At 38.1% G+C, this 17,191-nt stretch overlaps 1 protein-coding gene across 2 annotated transcripts in view; it reads left to right on the forward strand.

Moving 5' to 3' along the window:
• The window catches only part of spock1 (SPARC (osteonectin), cwcv and kazal like domains proteoglycan 1), a 116,858-nt gene that overhangs the window by 97,524 nt on the left and 2,143 nt on the right, over positions 1 to 17,191 (forward strand). For both annotated transcript variants that reach the window (XM_007548214.2, XM_007548215.2), the window contains 5 exons: positions 1,157 to 1,277; positions 12,411 to 12,530; positions 12,858 to 13,079; positions 14,224 to 14,286; positions 14,921 to 15,058. In XM_007548214.2, the coding sequence (XP_007548276.1) occupies positions 1,157 to 1,277; positions 12,411 to 12,530; positions 12,858 to 13,079; positions 14,224 to 14,286; positions 14,921 to 15,058 (664 nt within the window). The remainder of the gene's footprint in view (positions 1 to 1,156; positions 1,278 to 12,410; positions 12,531 to 12,857; positions 13,080 to 14,223; positions 14,287 to 14,920; positions 15,059 to 17,191) is intronic.

The raw sequence follows: 17,191 nt of genomic DNA on the forward strand, positions 1-17,191 counted from the left end.
TAGAACATTGGAAATGAGAGTGCGCGCAGGATAACGCCAAGGCGCGATATGCGCATGGAGGTTCATGCACAGTCATGGTCTCACACTTACAGATCTCCTCGTCATCATCTTGCAAACAGAATTTACATAACTCATTTCATTTTTCATTATTCCTTTTGGAATGGTCTTGTAATTGGATTTTTTTTTTTTCTTCAACATGTCCAAACAATTTCTTTCCCTCCGCTTACCTGAAATAAGATTTGTACTGTTAAATTACATTCAGAAGTGCTCAATCTTTTCCCTCTTTCTTTGCATTAGATTTGTACTGCAATAAATTATAAAATGTCACTGGGCATCTCTGTGTCTGCGGGTGTGTCTACATGGCTGACTAATAGACACATCTGTTCATCGAAGATAAATGACTTTCCCTGACGCAGCAAATATTCCCCGTAATCGGCACAACTCCAAAAGTTCGACGTTTAGGTGTTTGCTATCTTGTAAGTCAGATATGTTGAGTAGTTGCGAATAGTTTTCCCTGGTAAAAGAGCTCTCCAGAATTTATTGCATTTATTTTCTATCAGTGTCAGAATTTTATTCTAATCATTCAAAGATTTATGTATTTATTATTTTCTCTTGACTGTTTTCTTAAAATTGATTTTTGGAACTTCTCACATGCTGATGGATTATTAAATATTCACATTCTAAAAAGTTTAGAAACTGCTTAGCAAATGTTCAATAAATTAACTATTTATCACGAGGTTTTGCCATTTCCAGTTTTTCGTTTTTTTTTGTTTGTTTTTTTAAATATACGTTTGAGGTAATGTTTCGCTTGCGAGACTAGAGTTTGAAAATTTCGAAGCAAATACAATTACATTTGCATTAGAAGAACTTGTATGCGTTTATCACGGCTATGTTCACAGACATGGCAAATACTGCCATTTAAAAGCACAAGTAGCCTTCCTGCTCCAAATATTGTTATTTATATGTACCCTATTATATATATCTATATCTATATATATATTTATTTATTTATTTATTTATTTATTTTTATTTTTTTTTTATTTTTTTATTTTTTATAATCTCCCATCATTTTTGTTCAGTAGCTGAGTTTATATAACACGTTTGCTTTAATCTTCTAGGATTAATAGAAATGTTTGCTATTTTGTTGTCCTTCCAGTGCAAATTGGAGTTTCAAAGCTGCTTGTCTGGGAAGACGATCTCGGTTAAATGTGATGGACAGTGCCCTTGCTTACCTGGTCAGGAGTTCAGCAGACCATCACATAACACAGAGAAGGCTGGTAAGTACAGAGCCTCCCTGGGCGACTTTCATCTGGATAGAGAAATAAGTAGGTCAATTAAGCAGTTAACGAGTGCTTTGAACATAGCATGTAGATTAATCAGGATGGTGTAGGAAATCGGGGGGTAAAGAGACAAAGGGATGTCTGAAGAAGATTCATAGAAGATTTATCTTTTCCCAAGTCCACTTTGAGGACCAAAACCTCACCATTGTGACTCACTCGCCATCCAGTGGAGCTCCTTTTGGTTCTTCAAACTCATTGGTGATTCTCAGTGTTTTCCTTTTCTTTCCCCTCCCCTGTCATCCTTCCCTTCACTTGTGTTATTTTCTTCCTCTCGCATCTCAAGCCCCCACAGTCCCCCCCCCCACCCAAACCCACCCCCCCATTACGTGACAGCTGCAGGAATTGGTGATGGAGTGAGTGTGTGTGTCTTATTGTTTGTCATGAAAATGGGATTTCGGCAGATGGATGGAGGGATTGTGGTGGAGAAATGCAATCTAAAAGAAAGCAGCGCCGAAAAGGATGGATTGTTATTTTTACAGGCTTCCTTTATCTTGAGCAGCGAGGTGGGGAGGTGGTGTTACTGAATTTGTTGTAAATATATGTTTGTCCGTCGGTCTGTCTGTCCCAGCCTTCCCTCGCAGACCTATTCTAATCAGCCTCAGATTAGGGGGTGTTTATGTCGGTGCCAAGGTTCATCACACACGTTTTAATGCAAACTGAAATTGTCTCCTAATTAAGGGCTAGTACTGACTTTGTCTTACATCCAGTTTAAGCCTGAATGATGGAGAGAACTAGGATTGATGCTGTTAGAGAAAAGTGTTTTACCTGCTTGACTTCTGTCACATTAATTCCCACCTGTCTTTGCTCAGATTAAACTATAATTATGTGTTCAGTTTACTGAGATCATGGTTCTTGGGGTAAACAGTGTTTTTGTCAGGAGAAACAAAAGTCTATTTATAAATCGTAGCGAATGATTAGACTTTTTTTTTTACCTCTTAAATCCTTGATTACATCCTCTTTTTTTATGTTCCAAATTCTGATCCTTTATTTATTTTTTTGCTAACTCTTTCTACACTTTTCAGAACAGACGGTCCTCAAGCTATCTACCAGACAGCAGGTTCGAAAGTTTGTACACTTGGAGGTGGCAGAGATTTTTCAGTTTCACATTAGATCAACAAGGCAAAATGGTAAACAGATGGGGATAGCAGTAAGTGAAGAAAAATTTCTCTATGTGTCCGTCACACTGCATTCCCATGGAAACAGTTAAATGATTGTAGTCGTGTGATATGTGCAATCAATCCTCTGGGCTTACTGATGGCCACAGGTCGCAGCTGGATTTGAACATTTGCAGCAGAGTCACAAATATCCCACCTGCACGTTTAGATTCAGAAACCTATTTTTGAAACCAAACACCTCTTGCCTGCCATATTTCGTTCAGTCCTGTTTATTCCTGGACATTCACATCCTGCAAAAATAAAACAATGATGCAAAAATATGCAAAAGGAAAAGTGCAGCGCTTTAGAATAATTGCGCAGTAGGCTGTACTAAATATCAGTGGCTTCCCTTTAAATAATTTTGATTAAAATCTGCCGCAGATTTGCTGCCAACTGTGTAAAAACAAGTTCACAACGACGCCTTGTGTTTAGTGGAGTGATTGTAGTAACCACTACCGGAACAAGTCAGCGTTGGGCTGGGGTCAGGACTAATGACCGGGCCCTTTATATCCAAATAATAAAGCTCAAGTTGCTAACTGTAACTAGCCCGGCTTTCCTGGCTGTGTCTGCAGTTTTGGCGGGCCTGAACCGCTACCAATTAAAAAGTCCTGTTCATCTCCAAGATGACTAACAAAATATGCGTCCAGTTTTTGGCTTTTCTTTTGCTCTCTTTTTTCCATCCTTCTCACTTTGCCGCTCCATGGAGCTCCACTCATGTTAACTTTGTCCGTAAAAATGCTCTACCTAGTTTGCCATCTGTTGCCAAATGACTGATGACGTTGGTGGACGACTGATGAGTTTTACCCAGAATACACTTGGAGACGGCATGGATGATCCACTTGTAAATTTGCATGTCATAAAGTTAAATGTTAGACTGAAAATAAAGCCAGTCATGTAGCACAATATTTTATTCAATATTTTACACCCACTACATCAGTAAAATCAATTGGTCTTGTACAAGTTTTAGCAACCATGAGTCAACCCTCACTGGGCAACCTGTACAACCCTATCTCTTGTCAGACGTGCTACAGGATTGTATCCCTGAAATCTTATTGCGTCTCCCATTCATGTGATTATTGATTCTGCTATACTTGACACGTAACATGGAAAGAAATAAAGTGTTTAAAACACATCCAGTGCCCCCCCACCACTTTATTGGATTCATAGAGTGTTCCTGACAAGGCCAGACATTTCACTGAATACATTATTAATATTCTTGAGAATTTAATAGCTACAAATGTTGTGTTCATCGCGTGAGCAGATTAAGCCTTTTTAGTGAATGAATTTGATAGGACTGGTGCACATTAACTCACACACACAGCTTCCGCTCTGGGTTTACAGAAGAACTGTGAAATTAGTACTCAATCATGCAATTCGCAGCTGCTGCAGGGGTTGCTGGAACAAGTTTAGTTACATACTCATTAATAAGGTAGGATTGGCAAAATCTGTTGAATTCACTAAATGTAACTATTTCTCAAGAGTTAGGGTTTTATATACTCTTCAGTTATATCAGCTAGTTGTCTGATTATTTTTGGTGTTGGTTTAAAATCAACATTTAAAAAAAAACATCCAACCATCAGGATTTACCAATCACTTTAATTTATATCTGTTCTGTGGACTAATAAATGTGACAGACATTTCATTTGATAGGAGAGAAAAACAGCATTTTCTTAAATAAATTCAGGTAGTAGGGATTTAACAATGCAGAACATTCATTTTCAGACATAATCATTTTAGATAACGTTTTGTTAAACCTCTTTGGGAATGTTTCCATTCATAACAAGTGTTATTTTTACTTCTTGACCTCTGTGGTGAGTTTACTTTAGCTGCGGGTTTGTGGTTCTTTTACTTTGCAGCTTGTTGCTTTGGTTTGAGATTATTTTTGAGCTTTTCTAGTTGATCAAGCTGCTATTAATTCTTCAATTAAACAAATTTAAAGCATAACCTTTCCATTTTGGCACTGGAAAAACCCAAATTGTGCCTGAAGCTGAGAATTTTGACGGATGTCAAACATTGCACCATATTTGTAAGCTGAATGTACGTATGAATCATGAATCTGTGTGTTTGAAATCCACTTCAGCTGTTTTCTTTTGGTGGCTGTCAGCAAAGGTTAGTGAATTGTCACCATGGCACTGACATGTAATTTGATCTGTCATCTCCCCTGCTGCAGCGCTGCTGTCACAGCGAACATCAACACTTTTCCATGTAAAACACTGACTCAAGCTGGCACACAGAGATTCTGCAGGTGAAAGTCCCATGTCTGTGCTGATTATGGTCAGTGAGGTTTTTTTAAAGTGCAAATACTTCATTTTGTGTCAGCTTCTGTGAAGCAAAGGCATCGCAAGAAAAATCAAAGAGACCTGTTGGAGCCTGAACGGAATAAATCCGCTAACTAAATTAGATTTTATTTTTTATTTTTTTCTGGAATGTCTGCCTCCCGGCCCCACTGGGAGCACACACGATTACAGACTGTGCTGTCCTCTTTTCTGCCTCCACACTTCCTGTGCTCTACCAACACATGCCAATTGTGTAGAGATTTTCTTTGAGCTCTTAGCAGTGTGAAGAAACATTGCAGATCAGTTTTGGTGTGTCTTAAAAAGTCAGCTTGTTCTGGTTTTGTGCTCTTATTTTTTTTTTTTACTGTGTAACAGTGGATCAGGAGGAAGGTTGCCGGTTCCCGCTCTGGTCGTCTCATTCACTCATACTTCATCCTTCTTGCTCAGAGGACATGTTGGCAGCAATTAAATATCAGCCTGGCTTCTGCCAGTCTGCTCCTGGGCAGCTGTGGCTGCAGCTTATCGCTAACGGAGTATAAATGGGTGAATTCCTGATTGTAGTCTTTGGAGTTCCTCGGACTTAATAGGGAGCTACGCACATGCAGGACATTATTTTGCCATGGCGTGTTACAAAATTGTAAATTTAAGAAACTCCTAAATTTCCAGCAACAAAACCATCTAAGGAAATATGATTCTCTTGAAGTTCCTATCACACCAGTATGATACCATCACAATGATTTCAGTCATGGTTAGCCCATTTGTACGTCTATTTCTTAATCTCAAAGATAGCATGTGGTGATGCGTCCCGTCCCTTCATGCGTCCCCACTCAGGACCCTGAGATGTTACATTCAAGACAATAAATGATGACCTTGCTATAACAGTTGATTGCGTGCTTAAAATTATTTTTGAAACTCTTCATCACAAGTAATGAAAAACCTGTCTTGTGTTTTTCATAACTTTCCAAAAAACTGTAAATAACACTGAAAGTTGCTCTTTATAATCTTATTTTAAAATCTTATTTTACCTAAATCTTAATTCTTTGTCGGCGCACAATAAAATTGTCAGTTTGTTTTGTAAAAAAAAACAAAAAAAACAAAAAAACAAGAAATTGATTGTTTGAACAGTACCTTTCTTTAATTTCAAGGTCCATTGAGAACATATTGTATTCCAAGCTTTAATTTTCACAAGATGAAAAAAAGAAATTAATTATGTCGACTTTCAAGCTAACCAGGCATTTGTGACTTATCTCATATCCAGTGCTCTAGGTTTTATTTGTAAAACTAGAAGTTCTTTAGTCGCTGTTGCTGAGGCGACAACAAATTATAAACCCATAAGAGACACTTGAGTAACTCTGCTGTTTTGATAAGCTCAGCACAAAATACTGCAGAAATATTTTAATTATCCTGAAAAAAAAAATAATAGTGGAATGTTGCTCATTTATCTAAAAGTATGAATTACAAGAATGATCCTTTTTTTTTTTACATCAAACAAATCAATCGGGATGATTTATTGCTGCAGCCCCCCTGATAATATTCTTAATGAATAGATTAAAGTCTTACCCAGCATTTAATATAAGCTCTCTGAGTTAGTTTTGCTTAAAGGAGCTGTTTTTCTCTTACTTATTACACAACCTAAAAACATATTTAACCTAATCCCACACTAACAGCGTAGGTTCTTGTGTCAATGATGCCCTGGGTGAGCCTACTCTTCTGTGTATGATTTCCCCTGAGTGATCCACACACGCACACACACTCCCCAGAAGAAGACCACATATGATTCCATTGAGCTTCGTTGGTTTTGGAAATGTTTTTTGGCACAATAAAGATTTGACAGATTTCAAGTTATGTTTTGCAGAATCTCTGTTTATTGTAGAATATTGCAGTTCAGCGTTGACCAACATTAGTGTGTTAGGCTTATAATTAGCTGATCAAATGCAAACCAGCCTCCCTCAAACATGCCCTGTAATTGAATTGAATTAGATCCTGCAAATCAGATTTGCATCATTAGTCGTTGATTATGATGCTGAAGTACAGATATATTCTTACACTCTACCCAACAAATCGGGGGTATCCGTTCCTAATTCTCTGTACATATCCTGAGTAGAAAACTCGGTGGGGTTCAAAAGACAGATGACTTTCTATTTTCGTCTTGAGGCTTTTTGCATCTCTCATGCCATGCCACACTGAGGGCTGAACTGCACTGCCCACATCAAAAACTGATACTGAATGTTAATGAGAATAAACATTTCATCAGAAATCGCAAATAAATTAAACAAACATTTGACATGTTGACACTGGTGACAATTTTTATTCCCCTCAAAATGGCGAGCCACTGATACTTCATACCGGGGATGTCCAAACTGTGGCCCGGGGACCATTTTCAGGCCTTGGGATGCTTGACTTTAAATCAAGAATCAAAACATTTAGTTTAGAAAGAAAATTTTGGTCTTGATAAAAGGTAGAATACTTTATATTGAAATGTATTGAAATGAGGGTTGCACTTTTTAATGCAACCCTCATGCAGCATAAACCACAGATCATTAAAATACAGACATAAAATGAATGGTAATTCAGTGCATTGTAAACAGCCATTGGATAAAATCATACCGGAGGAGCTTCTTATCTCTTTTTTTCTACCTCAACGATGCATTTTTTTTTCTATCTTTGAGAATAAAACATAACCACAGATAACTTAACAACTCTGAATCCAGTAGGAAGAGGAATCGTGGAGGTTCTTTCTTTAACATGGTAACATGTCTCCCTCGTCATGTTCCAGCTACCAGCTAATGTTGATCAAAGGAGTTGCACCAATCATTGGCCAGAGAAATTTACCTTGCCCTTGTGAAGCATCACCCATTTACACTGATGCATCAAACTGCTCTGAAATTACTTTTAAATCTATGTAGGTAGTTCTGAGCCAAGTGCCATTTTCTGCAAAAAGCAGGCATTAAACACAGTAAAGGCTTTCTCACTTGTAAAATATGATAGTAAGCTGCTTCTTCTGAAGTCTGCCTTAATCACCAGGCACCACTGAACCCAACACCTCCTAACCATGAATGAAGGTTAAATGTTTGTCTGCTTCTTGTCAGTGTCGACGTGTTCAAACTTATATGAATGTTGCTAAAGAGGCTGAAACTGAGACAGTGGGTTCATCAGCTAGTAGGTATAACTGTGAACTATATACTACTGATTTTGTTGCACTTTTAAACATTTTCTCTTGTGTTTTGCTGTTTAGTTAGGCTTAAGCCAAACAGAGCTAAAACAGAACTTTTTAGCAGACTTGTCTCTTTTCTAAATATCCTGCAGTCCTCTGACATATGCTACACAATTCTCGTAGATTGTAATAAGAACTTAATTGCTGTCGCACGAATCCTTAACCAACACGTGCAATGTGCACTGATGTGAAAAAGGTGGAAAAGCAGGATCCTTTTAAAGGTTGAAACTTCAACGGGCTTTCCTCTGTCCCTATCATATTTATCTCTACCCGTCTCTGAGACCGAGCACAGAGTCTATTACTGATCATTATCTGGACTAACCTTAACTCACTGCCTGTGGGATTGCTCTGGGAGGTTGATGGCTTCGGGCACAGAAAAAAAAAAAAAAATCAGACATACCCTTGTATCTTTTTAATGAATCTGACCTTCTATCCTCTTCATATCTCCTACCTGACTTTTGCAGTTCGTTTTTCTTTCTCCCTCTGCTACCTTGTTAAGAAGTGTCATCCTGTATCTCTGCGTCCTATCATCTGATCTCCCTCGCTACTTTTCATTTTGATCTTATCAGACAACTGAAGTCTCAAGGTGATTACCGCCCACTTTTTTCTATTTGGAGTAGAGCAACGCTGTCTTTTCTATTCCAAACTTTGTTGATTACAAAGTTACATGACAAAAACGCCGCTGACAAATTCAAGGCCCGTCTCTTGATGGTGTTTTGAATGGTGTTGTTTGAAGCAGGCGCACATTTGTAGAGATACAGAGTCTGGATACTGAACTGCAACATAAAAAAAAAAAAACTTCCACAAAGTTTAATATTTAAATGATTGATGCGACTAGGGATGATGCAATTTTGGCTGCTGTAGTTTGTCAGTCTGACCTGTTTATCAGCATAAAAAAGCAACTGGAACCGGTTCAGCACCTCAAAATAGTCCATAATTTCATGGATTGGCAAGATGCAAACCCCTCCAGCCCATTCCATTTCTTATGGATCCCAGTTTGTAGACATAAAAGAGAGTGCATTCACATGTGTGGTGATAAGAGAGGAGGATAGAAGATCAGTCCAAGTTATAAAATGAGTGTTTTATATCTGATTTAGAGCTGGAACTCCCATAAAATGTCTTGTTTGAACGAGGCAGCTGCTTTTCACCTGCGTTCACAGAAGTGTTTGCATACATGCAGAAAGCATTTCATATAATTCAAGTACAACTTTGGCAGCTTCAACTTGCCTTGAAAGTTGACGACACAAAATGTGTTTTTCAACAACAGCGAGAGCACTTTTGGACCTGAGCTTTTAACCAGCGTCATCAACATATATTTTAAAGATTGATTTTAAACGTTAATGACTGCAGCTTTAAGCAAAGATGTCTGCCTGATTTCCATTCTTCTTCTTCTTCTTCTTCTTCTTTGGTTCCTTCAACTTTGTTGCAGATTTCTGAGGATTAACACTAAACTGATAGGAACAACAAAGGTAAACAGAGATCAGAAAATCTTGTGTTTTCCTACAGCTGAGTATAATCTTTTAACACTGTTTCGTCACCTTTGGATATCTACCGCAGCACAGTCATTGCTGGTGCTGCTGGTGGTGGTTGCCATGGTGAACTGATCAGAAATTCACAGTAGTTCAGCTTGTTATGTTCCATGTTCATAGCTGATCAATGCTTTTCTGCACCATATTAGATTCAGAGTCATGTTTCAGATAATGCTTTTGTGAGATGAAATCATAATAATGGTAGAAATAATGTAAAATTATTTGTATCAGTCAGTTTAGTCCTACAGAAATGTTTACCATGACCAAGGTATCGCACAAGAAGCCTCCTGTGATGGGTAAAACCAGGAAACACTTGGAATAACTTTAAGTAACATATCAATTTAACAAATTACATAGTGATGGTATCATTTGAAACATTGGAACTTATTTTCCATACTATATATCTCTTTGAATCAAATATAAAACAAATGTAAAACTGCTAAGCAAGATGGAAAAACTTAAGTTTCTGATGGTTTGGAGAAGTGGCTTAAATTAAAACAAAAAAGCAGCCAAAAGAAAATGTATTATTTTTTAAATTAGAAAATTAAGATGTACGAAGTATTAAATGTATTAACTTTTCTTGATGCATTAGTGATTTTAACTGAAAAATATGTTTAGCATCAAATAAAGGGGGGGAACTTTTAAAGCTTATTTCTAAGACAGACTGAAGTGTCAAACCTTCCCGGAATAAAATATTCAGACACTTGGAGAACAAAGTCTGAAGTCCAAGAGAATTTACTCAAAAGACTAAAAAGAAGAAACTCTCAAGTTCCCATCAGTTGGGGATGTCTGAAGAGAAGTGGGAAATAAACCTCTCAAAGTAATTGAAGGTAAGAGAAACACAAGAGTGAGAATTATCAAAGTGGTTTTCTAGGTCCAAAAAAGAAATAAGGTTACGCACCAGGTGTGATAAATGAAATTTGCAGAACTGATGAAATAAAAAGTAGGAAAGAAAATAGGAACATTCACAAGAGGGGATTTAGCAGGCCTTAAAAAATGAAGAACTAGAAATACAAACTGGTTTTGATGTAATGATGTGGAGATAAAAACAAACAAACAAACAAACAAAAACCCTTAAATGGAAGTAAATACATTGATACATAAAGACATAAGCTCTGAAATAGGAAATTTTATCTGGATGTTCTTGAAGGATTATAATACTCAAACTTGCACATGCACAGAGAGCCCACCTTGTAATTCCAGAGGTAATGTCACTCTGAGCGCCTGGGAGATAAATGTTATCTGTCCTCTGATGCAGCTCCTGTCTGTTACCTCGGGCATTCGCTGTTTTATGGAGACTGTCGCGCAGAGGCTCAAACTATTACTGAGAAATACAGTGTGTGTCTCCGTGTGTGAATATGCAGGGCACGACTTAAAAATAAGACGAGAAGTAGGACCCAACAGGAAAAGAAAATCCATATACATGAGTAAAGTTCTTAGTATAACTTTTTTTATGTTTCCTTGGCATGTTTGTGTGCTGTTGTTATCTTTGATGTCCTTCTGAAGACGTTTTGATTCTGTTCTTTTGGTCTTTGTGTGTCAACAGTATGCATGAACCTCATATGTAGGGTGTCTCGCAAAAAAAGTGTTCATACATCTAAACTTTTTCTAACAGTATTCCACATTATAACATTTCAACCATAAACATTAATGCATGTTATTGGAAATTTAGTTGATAGACCAATACAAGGGAAAGTGTGACTGTTAAGTAGGAGGAAAAGATGCATGCGGTTTTATTTCCTTTTTTTTTATAGAAAGTTAAAAGAGGACCAGATTGGATTTGCATTAAGCTTGTTTGCAAAGACGATGGTCAAAACCTTTAATCGCTAATTGTGAATAAAAGAGTCACACCACAAAAAACTTGCAGCTGTAAGTGCAGCATAAAAAGAAAGAAAGAAAGAAAGTATCGACTCGTGTGGGACGAGTACAGATGTTCTGAATTGTAAAACAAGTGACAAAAGCCATCCATATGAAAATAAACCTTCAGTGTGTATCAAAGGTTTTCATAGAAAACTCAGATCCCGACCCATCTTTCCCCTTTGCACTGTACTGCATGACAAACTTTCAGAGATTAGACTGGCAGGCTCTGTTCCAGCTGGAGAATGAGTCTGCCCTTTGGACTCATCTATCAAGCTCTAAAAAGAAAAAAAAAAGAACGAGGCGAAAAAAATCTGTCAATCACACGCACTATAAGGAGAAAGAAGACAGAGGAGGAAAAACAAGGCAGACTCTGCTTGATTTGTAGGCAGACGTTGTCAGTCTAACTGAAACAACCAGAGGTTTTTTTTTTTGTTTGTTTGTTTATATTTTGTTATCAGAGATGTCATTAAATACATGGTTCTGCTGGCGCTCCGTGTGGGTAGAATGATGAACAGAAACATCAACATGCATGGCCCTGCTGCCGCAGCTTTCTTTTCGGTTGCACGGAGAAGTGAGATCTAGGATAAATGTACAGACACGCATTTATCTACAGAAATGCAACCGCCACTGAAAGATTGCCATTTGTTTTTTGTTTTGTTTTGGGGGTTTTTGAGCCGAGAGGAAACGAATTTCAAATAAATCAGTGTTATGTCTGTGTTCAACTGGGTTTCCCGTGAAATCATTTATTTGATCAGGGGGGTTCAACTCCAAATGGGTGGAAATAAATGCAGACAAGCAAACAACAAAATAGCTGCCGAATTTGTGTGTCTAACAGTCGGGAGATAGCAGAAGCTTAGTGTGTGTTATCAGCCCTCTGTGTTTGCTCGGGGAGAATAAACAAAAGAAGGAAAACATTCATAAAGTGAATTTCTGATAAGTAGTGAGTAACGATAAGTTATTTTCTGCAGTGATAGCAGCAGCAAGAGTGACTGCATTCCTTCTCATTATTTGGTGCTTTTATGTCGTTTTGTGTGCAGGCTGCTCAGACGCAGAGCTCCACAGTCTGGCTGCCAGACTGAAGGACTGGTTTGGAGTCCTACACCTCGACGCCAACAGAGACCTCAAATCCTCTGACAGTTTTGACTCCACCGCTGGACGTGAGCGCTTTCCTTCCCCTCTGTGATATTTTTTTTTCTCTCTCTCTTTGTGCCTAAATGCATCACCTATTTCTGACAAGCACACACACACACACACGCACGCACGCACGCACGCACGCACATGGAGGCCCCTTCAACACGCCAGAGATGATGTTGATGCTGACAGTGACCCTGCTGTGTTCCCTCTTATGTCAGCATGTCTTAACACATCTCAGCCCCGTCACTGTCAACGCTCGCTTTCGGCTTTGCTGCTTGTAAAAAGAAATGATCCAGACATGGTTTAGTACTGCCGATAGTTAATTCTTTTGTTTCCTCTTCCTCCTCCAGATTTTGACACCAGCATATTACCCATTTGTAAGGACTCACTGGGCTGGATGTTCAACAAGCTCGACATGAACTTTGACCTGCTGCTGGACCAGTCGGAGCTGAATGCCATCTATTTAGACAAGTATGAGCTGTGCATGAAGCCTCTGTTCAACTCCTGCGACTCATTTAAGGATGGCAAGCTGTCCAACAACGAGTGGTGCTACTGTTTCCAGAAGCCTGAAGGTAAATGAGGGGAGCGATAATATGTTGACTTGAAAAGCTCACACACATAAAGGAATCAAAGTGAAACTGCTCTGAAGAGTGAATAAAAAAAAAAACACTTTCCACCAGTCAGACTAGTTTCAAACCAGAATGTTCAAATGTTGATATATTGCTTCCTACTTGGAAAACCTCATTATAAAGTGAAGGAAATTGTGATGCTTTTGCAGCCTTAATTTTTTTGTAAATAGAAAAATAATTTCATTATATCGATTTTCTTGCCCTTTTCCTGGTCATTTCAAACACAACGCCACTTCACTAAGTGTCACATCTGCACCACAATGTTTCCTCATAATCTGTAGTTTCCTTGTAGAAATGAAAAACCTGGTGAGGAATAAATGAGAACACCTCCACATTTATTCAAGCTCTTGCTGCTGTTATATATATAAAAAAAAGCATAACTAAGCAATTAGAAACAGACTGAACACGTACAACCTTTATGAGATTTATGCCAGGAGAAAACTTTTCCAAGAAAAACACAAAGAGCAGAATAAAGTTTTGCCAGATCAAACGGAGACAAAGGTAGTGCTTTTTTTTTTTTTAGTTTGGAAAGATCAATGTAGAATAGAAGCATTTGGACACCAGAACCAGAGGATGTGTTTGCAATAAACCAAATGAAGCACTCCAGAAAAATAACCTCAAACCAGTAGTGAAACGGAGAGCTTGAAGTGACCTGGCCATCATCATACCATCCCCCAGGAACTGATGAGCACAGGAAAGTGTATATGAGGATTGGGAAACTGTGGAAGCATCTGTGACAATTTAGACCTAAAGCAGAACATAAGAGTGTCACTGGAGATATTTCAGCTAAAGGCGTTAAGACTAGTTCCTAGGCAGAATGTTGTCCTCAGAAAAAAAAATTACACTATACATCTTGTTTTATGTCTTTTAATAAAGCAACAGTTCCAGCCTGGCCACCCTTATTAAAAGTTTCTGTCTCTGCCACTGAGTTTGACTAAAGTAGCAGGATAGGGAAGAGGAAGTTTGGGATGATAATAGAAACAAAATAAAAGGAGTGACAAAGAAGGTGCGTTGCATCTGATGATCTGTTTTCAGTTTTGTTGTGAATTGGTTTAATGAAGCCATCTTGCATCCTCTCTCACTGCAGGACTTCCTTGTCAGACTGAGAAAAGCAGGATCCAGAATCAGAGCCGAAGAAAGAGCCTCATAGGTCAGTGTCAAAAAAAAAATGATAGCCATCATCCAACTTTTGATGTCCTTCATTAAAACACACACATATGCACTTGAACAAAAAACATATTCCTATCTTTTAAATAAAAAAAAAAATCACTGATGGATTTTAAAAGCATGTCAGCAAGCATTTTTGTTTAAATGCCACTGTTAGAATTGGGTAGATTTTTATATTGTTCTTGCTCACAGTGAAAGGACTTGGAAAAAATAAGCAGCGACTCGGTCAAATGAAGGTAACAGAGAACCGGTGTGTGATTGCGAAAGAGTGAGTGTGGATGCGTGTTTGTGTCTGTGTTATTGAGAGTGACTGTGTCCACTTAAGCAGGATGTATGGTTGTTGTCCTGCAACCTTCACAGGAGTAATTGATTGTTAAACTCCCCCTGTGAATACACAAGAACTTTAGTTCCTACTTCCAGACGAAAACGCAGTACCCTCTCCCCTAGCAGCAATCAAATTATACAGCATGTTCCATCCTCACAAACTTAATGTTCTTAATCTTTTCTCTTTTCCTTCCTTAACTTTATTTTCTTTCGAATTTGTCTTCTGGGTTTTTTGGTTGTTGTTTTTTTTTTTTTTACCTTTTCTTGTTTCCTTCCTTTTTAAATACTTGTAGGCTCCTACATTCCTCGCTGCACTGAGGAGGGATACTATAAACCAACCCAGTGTCATGGCAGCACCGGCCAGTGTTGGTGTGTGGACAAATATGGCAACGAGATCGCTGGGTCCAGAAAACAGGGCAACCCTAACTGCGGTAAAACCATTACTAATAAACTATGTATTACACTAACATGTGCACACTAGTAATCTTTCTGAAGCAGAACGACTGCATGATTGGTGGTCTTCCTGACTCAGTCTCTGTTTGTTTTTGTGTTGATGGTCAGATTCAGGTGGAAACACAAGATCCGTCTGTCCATCTCCTTTTGCATTACAACTTTGAACTATAATAATGGTTAGATACCAATATGCCTCGAAAAGCTATCAAAAATCAACACAAGGTTTTCTGAAATTATTCCAAATTTCCAGGAGAGTGTTGTTACATAAGACGCGTCATTCCTGTATGTTTCTCTTTCTTATTAATCAACACAAACTGACACTTTATCTAAACATCTAATTAAACCTAAACAGAATAATTGTATGATGTAATTCTGAGCTCTAGTATCTAAAACTAAGTCTGGAAAAATGAAGCTCTTCTAATTTTGTTCTGTTAGATTTTAGCACCAAAACTGCCACGACAGAACAGGAAGTGAAGGCATTTACTTTAATTGGAGCTGGGTTACCACACCTAACACAAACCTGGCTGGATCTCCGCAAATGTACAGATTGGAAAATAGGAATGGAAAAAAAGGCACAAGAAGCTGTTCAATTTGAAACGTCGCTCTGAGGCAGGCAGGTGGTACTGGTGTCTTCTGGTAATGGACTTGGGATGTATGAAGTTTCGAGATCCACAGTAGATATTAGATTTTTGCTGCTATTAAAAATGTAATATTCCCCTTTACAAGTTAAGGTTTAAGTTGACTGAGATTGCAGAGTTTGTACGGATGGGAAAACAAAAAATAATCTTGCAGGAACTTTTCACCTAAGCAAGCTCATGTAGAAACGACGTTGTTTTGTTTAGATCTATTGCTGCATGGGAATATTTAGTTCGACCTGGAGGAAAGCAGTTGAATGAGTTTATATTTAAAGAAAGGCAGGTGCTTTTTCTAGTATAGAGAATGGACTGTGATGTGTCTCAAAGTCAAACAATACATAAAAAGCAGCTACTGTAGGTTTGCTTTGCTGCTTTATTCTGCGAGACTCTCACTCTGTACTTATTTCTCACCTCTGTCTAGACTTCAGTTGTCATATCGGCCGTTCCTCTAGAGCCACTCGCACAGTTTCTGCGATGTCCCATTTCATCTACTTCTTAAATCTTTTCCCACTTTCATCTTGCAAGTCAAATAGAAATATTTGTCACTCACAGGGGATAGCAATGTGAAAAAGAAAGTCTTAGAAATGTGATTTAGGAACAGCAACGGAGTCACACTGTGGAGGAGAGTAATGAGACTGAAATATAAATAGGAAAATGTTTTTACATTTTAAAACCACACTTTTCATGCCAGCAGCAGGGACTCAAAAAAAGCAGTTAAAAAAAAAAAAACACACTTTGGTATAAATCAATTCCAGAGTGATTTTACTGTGTAAAAAAAAAAGAAGAATTAGCAAGCAAAAATTCAGGCAGACATAGCGATTACCAATCAAACGGTGGACTCAGAAGAACACATTACAGCTCAGTCGAATGCCAGCCTAGATTAAGCCAGTAATTGCAGCTTCCAATATTGATAAGGTGTTTATCCAGTCACAGAACACACACAGATGCACACATAGACAAACACAGACAACAGAACTCCTTTTGTCTGTGGTGTAACAAGCTCATCAGACTCAGCCTGAATGGCTTCAGGCTATTGCAGCTTTGGAGTTCTCCCATTCCCCAATGCATACAGCAAGTCTCGCAGCTCTCCACTCATTTGGCTTAAATACAAGAAATGATGAGGTGGAAACAATGGGAGTGTGCGCCTGTACATCCCAACCTGTGAGGAACCTAATTTTGGAACATCAGTGGGAAATGACATACTGTGCAAAACTACAGTCATCTCTCAGTTAATATATATATATATATATATTTTTTTTTTTTTTTGCTTCTAAGAAGCCAGACATTTAATGTGCTCTGGATCAGTGGTTCTCAAGGCTTTCTGAAGCTCCTTTCTAATTTAAATTTCTGCTGCTTATTCATTTCAGTTTTGGACCATTTTTAGTTAAAGCGTTTTTTTTTTAATTCAATACTCTTTAAATCTGATTTCTGAATCATTCAGGCAAAACAAGTTTAACTACCCAATTATTGAACCAA

Source organism: Poecilia formosa, unplaced genomic scaffold (assembly GCF_000485575.1).
Source record: "Poecilia formosa unplaced genomic scaffold, Poecilia_formosa-5.1.2 Scaffold26, whole genome shotgun sequence".
NCBI lineage: Eukaryota > Metazoa > Chordata > Actinopteri > Cyprinodontiformes > Poeciliidae > Poecilia > Poecilia formosa.